A 4,552-nucleotide genomic window follows, 5' to 3' on the forward strand; every position below is an offset into this window, starting at 1 on the left:
AAGTTATCAGGGCTACTAATCGAGCTCTGGCAATAACAACATTCTATGGCTCAATCAGTAAATTTTAGGAGTACATATGTGTGTAGATATGGATTTAAGGAAGGGCCTGTTAGACATCTTGGGGTGATAGTTTATGAATGATGGAATTTGTCATAAATTGGTTATGTTTTACCATTTCGTTTTCACTTGTGTCTTCAGTATGGAAATCAGGGTTCAATGTAAATCGGGCTTCAAACCCAGAAATGGAATCTAGACTCTAGCTAACCAAAAGAATAAACTACATGTTTCTTTACTTTTTTGTTTTAACAATTCCTTTTAGAATTTTGTTTCGTTCTATTTAAGCGCCAATTGCAGGGATTTCAAAGTATTACAATAGTCCCTGCCAGCCCCGAAGCGGCAGGGACTCATAACACAGCCTGTAAAAGTTTTGAGGCCAAAATAACTACATATGCTATTACAATAGTCCCTGCCAGCCCCGAAGCCGCAGGGACTCAAAACATAGCCTGTAAAAGTTTTGAGGCCAAAATAACTACATATGGTGGCAGCTTGCTCGCACCAGAGAAACATATTATCCTAGTACATAAATTATTGATATATTCTGGATACCATTATCTAAAATTGAAGAAGCCCAGGGTTTCAAAGTTCAGTAAATCGTCCTTTCTTTTTCAATCGTCTGCATTTCAATTTGAGGGCTTTCAATTTCTCTTCTAATTCTTCAACCTCTGCAGAATCATTTTCATCCAACCATTCTTCTACGCCATCTAACATTTGCTCCATATTTTCTGAATTTGTGATGCTTCCCTTGATTCTGGCTTCTTTGACTCTGCTTCTCACGTTGTAAACACAAGTGGCCAAATTTTCTCTGGCAATATGCCTCTTCTTGGCCTCTTCATCCTCCCGTCGGAATCTCTCTGCATCACCCAACATTCTCTCAATCTCATCTTTTTTCAGCCGACCACATAGTTACCAGAAACGGGACGGTAGCCACCGTTCCCGGAAAAAAACGCACAAGAAACGCAACGGCACGGGAAACGCCGTTTTCTACGGCCGTTTTTCGGAAAAAAACGCACAAGAAACGCAACGGCACGGGAAACGCCGTTTTCTACGGCCGTTTTTGTTACCCTGTATTTTTCCAGAGCTCAGTTCGTTGTAATTTGTTTCTTTAGAGTTCGTTCTCAGCTCTGTTTTTAGCTCTTTGCATAAATTTATTTAAAATTTCAGGTACCAAATTCCCTTCCTGTGTGTTCATAGATTCCTGCAATGAAGCATATGTTTACCAATGAAGTACCAAATGCACCAAATTTTAATAGAATCCACAGGGACGAGAATTTCTGCAAGAGCTGTGCTGAATTTCAAACGCTCTGATTCGACGGTCTTTGGGCCTTCGGATTCTTCGCCATGCATCTCATCTAAGGATTTTTCTATCATATTCTGAATTGCCTCTACTTTTTCTTAATGTCTTGGAGTTTGGAAAAGAGTTCTATAACATTTGGATATTCTTTATGAATGTAAAAGCGTTTGCAGTGGTTTGCATCATTCACAAAGAAACCTGAAGAGTAGAGTTTCACTAAGCTCATCAAACTGAGAACTACTAGCACTCCTAATAGCAATTGAAGACCAGATACCACCTAGCACTCCTAATAGCAATTGAAGACCAGATACCACCTAGGTCGATTTCCCTTTTTGAAAACAAGTTAATCTCTGCATTAATTTTAAGTTAATCTCTGCATTAATATATATGGGTAAAACTCATAGGTTAAACATAATTCCATATATGGTTTAAGAAGTGTATATTCAATTGTAGATTTTACTTATTGTTTCTCACCGAATGGTATATTTTGGTCTTGGGTGACATATATATACAATTTTTTGAAATTTCCACACATAAACAATAATTAGCAGAAGGCATAAGAAACAGAAGACATATATTTAATGGTCAATTTGTTAAGCATCAGTATGTGAGATAAACAGTATTCAATTTATTTAATTTTTATTCAAATCTCAAATCTGGTTGTAAATCTAGTTTAAACTATATTGAAAATTGAAATTAAATCTGTGTTTTTCATATTTTTGTTGTTTTTCTCTCTCCTCGTTTCTTGCATGCGAAACCTTCAAACTACGTTTCTCGTACCGTTGTCGTTTCTCGTCTTGTTTCCCGTTTCTCGTTTCTGGTAACATAGGCCGACCACCGTCGTTAGCAATTGTAATCTGATTACTTACCCCGCTTCTTTCGTCCTCGGCAGACACTTTCAGGATTCCATCCACATCCACTTCAAACACAGCTTTAAGTTGTGGCCTTTCAAATGGAGATGCCTGAATTCCCCATAAAATAAATTGACCCAGCAAATTGTTGTCGACAACCATAGCTCTCTCACCTTCATAAACATTAAACGACACATTGAATGACCCACTGTCACGCAGGGTAGTGAAATTACCCTCCCTCCGAGTGGGAATGGGAGTATTCCTGGGAACGACTACAGACATAACATCTCCACGAACTTTGAGTCCAAGACTCAAAGGTGTTACGTCCATCAGTACTAGGTGGACGCTTTCCTCGTTGAGGGTTGCAGCCTGAAGTGCAGCACCATGTGCAACAGCTTCATCAGGATTTAAACTTTTGCAGAGTTGTTTTCCATCAAAGAAGTGTTGAAGGAGTTCCTGGAGCTTTGGAATGCGGGTGGAGCCGCCTACCAGTGCAACTTCGTCAATTTGCTCTTTGCTCAGCTTGGCGTCTTCCAGACATTGCTTCACGATTTCCATACACTTTTCGAACAACTCAGCGTTGAGTGCTTCAAACTTTGCCCTTGCAATTTTTATGTGAAAGTCTAATCCTTCGTAGAGAGAATCAATATCAATCACAGTTTCCACAGCAGAAGATAGACTTCTTTTTGCTCTCTCGCATTCTGAGCGCAGTCTCCGAAGAGCCTTTGCATTTGTACTCAACTCCTTTTTGTTTCTTCTCTGGAATTGCTCAACACAGTAATTGAGCATCCTGTTATCAAAATCCTCCCCTCCCAAATGCATGTCCCCTCCAACAACCTTCACCTCAAATTTACCACTCTCAACGGTAAGGATGGAAACGTCAAAAGTTCCTCCACCCAGGTCAAAAATCAGGATTGTCTTCTTTTCAGTGCACTGTGTAGAAAACCCATAAGCTATAGCTGCTGCTGTGGGTTCATTAATAATCCTCATCACATTAAGACCCGCAATGACACCAGCATCTTTAGTGGCCTTCCTCTGAGAATCGCTAAAATAGGCCGGCACTGTGACCACGGCATTTTTGACATCAGATTTGAGATAAGCTTCGGCTATCATCTTCATCTTCGATAAGACCATAGAAGATATCTCCTCTGCTGCGAACTCCTTCCTCTGGCCTTTGTACTCAACTTGGATGAGTGGCTTGTCATTGTCCCCGGAAACTACAGTGAAGGGCCATAGTTTCATGTCACTCTGTACATCGAGGTCGCTGAATCGCCTTCCGATGAGTCTTTTCACATCGAACACGGTGTTGTGGGGATTGGTTGCGACCTGATATTTTGCACCATCGCCAACCAGCCTCTCAGAGGCTGTGAAAGCAACAATGGAAGGCGTGACTCTGTTCCCCTGATCATTAACAATAATTTCAATTCTATCGTGCTGCCACACTGCGACGCAGCTGTAAGTTGTTCCCAAATCAATGCCAATAGCTCTCTCTTTACCGTTGGCATCCATATCTCATATGTTCCTCAACCAATTACTTTGAAATAAGATAACTCCTAACTTGAAAGTACGGCAATGCAGTGGAGTAATTATAAGTTGCAATTTACAGACAGAAGAGTCAGATGCAAGGAACTTAAAAGCTCATGACTCTTCCCAGACCCCGACCCGAACCCCGAACCTTAAGGTCGGTGAGATAGTTAGGTGGGTTTTACCACGATGACAATGGAAGGTGGCTTCATCGTTGGAAAGTGAACTGATTTCGAATCTCTGTTAGTGGGGCTATATTTCTTCTTTGTTTTAATCCATAGAACCAAACTTTTGTACGGTTTATTTCAGTCTTTGGGAATGGAATAATTTTATAAGGAACTAAGAACGGTGAACAAACTTTTTCCGGGAAACGATTTTTGTAAATAACAAGAATAATAAAAGTAAAGTAGTTGTAAAATGAACATTTCTTATGGAATTCATCTTTACTCATATGCAGATATTTTGTAATGGTAACAAGATTAATAGCTATGATGAAACATAGTCCTTGGCTCTACCACTAATTAATTGATTCTCTTTCTCTCTGGACAATGTTTTATGTAAAGTGTAAGCTCTCCACATAATTACCTCTACACAACTTCCTCCACATAATCAACTTCTCCGTGCATTGTTAAAAAAAAAAAAAAAAAAACTTGGATATTAATTATAGAAAATCCTTTATTGGGAAATTCAACACTAGCTCGCAACATATCATTTAACACATTTTCTTATGATTAATGTCGTTGTAATGTTTTTTCCCAATCAAGGTGTGTGTTGATAGAAAGGAGCCTTTGGGATCTAGTCCATGATTAACGTTAAATCAGAAAGG

At 39.5% G+C, this 4,552-nt stretch overlaps 1 protein-coding gene across 1 annotated transcript; it reads right to left on the reverse strand.

Annotated features, from left to right (window-relative positions):
• Positions 1 to 313: 313 nt before the first annotated feature.
• LOC149266462 (heat shock cognate 70 kDa protein-like) lies at positions 314 to 3,808 on the reverse strand. Its single transcript, XM_089396539.1, has 2 exons — positions 2,190 to 3,808; positions 314 to 959 (listed from the first exon to the last, which is right to left on the reverse strand). Exons 1-2 carry the CDS (start codon positions 3,709 to 3,711, stop codon positions 637 to 639), a joined length of 1,845 nt encoding a protein of 614 aa, XP_089252665.1. The 5' UTR covers positions 3,712 to 3,808; the 3' UTR covers positions 314 to 636.
• Between the last annotated feature and the right edge of the window lie 744 nt (positions 3,809 to 4,552).

This window comes from Pinus tabuliformis, chromosome 6 (assembly GCF_031772625.1).
Source record: "Pinus tabuliformis cultivar Carrire ecotype Pingquan chromosome 6, CPIR1, whole genome shotgun sequence".
Classification (NCBI taxonomy): domain Eukaryota; kingdom Viridiplantae; phylum Streptophyta; class Pinopsida; order Pinales; family Pinaceae; genus Pinus; species Pinus tabuliformis.

Coding starts and splice junctions, on each gene's coding strand:
- LOC149266462 (XM_089396539.1), bottom strand. CDS start 3,711: ATGGATGCCAACGGTAAAGAGAGAGCTATTGGCATTGATTTGGGAACA. Junction 960..2,189: donor GATTACAATTGCTAACGACG/GTGGTCGGCCTA, acceptor TCTGGTAACTAT/GTGGTCGGCTGAAAAAAGAT.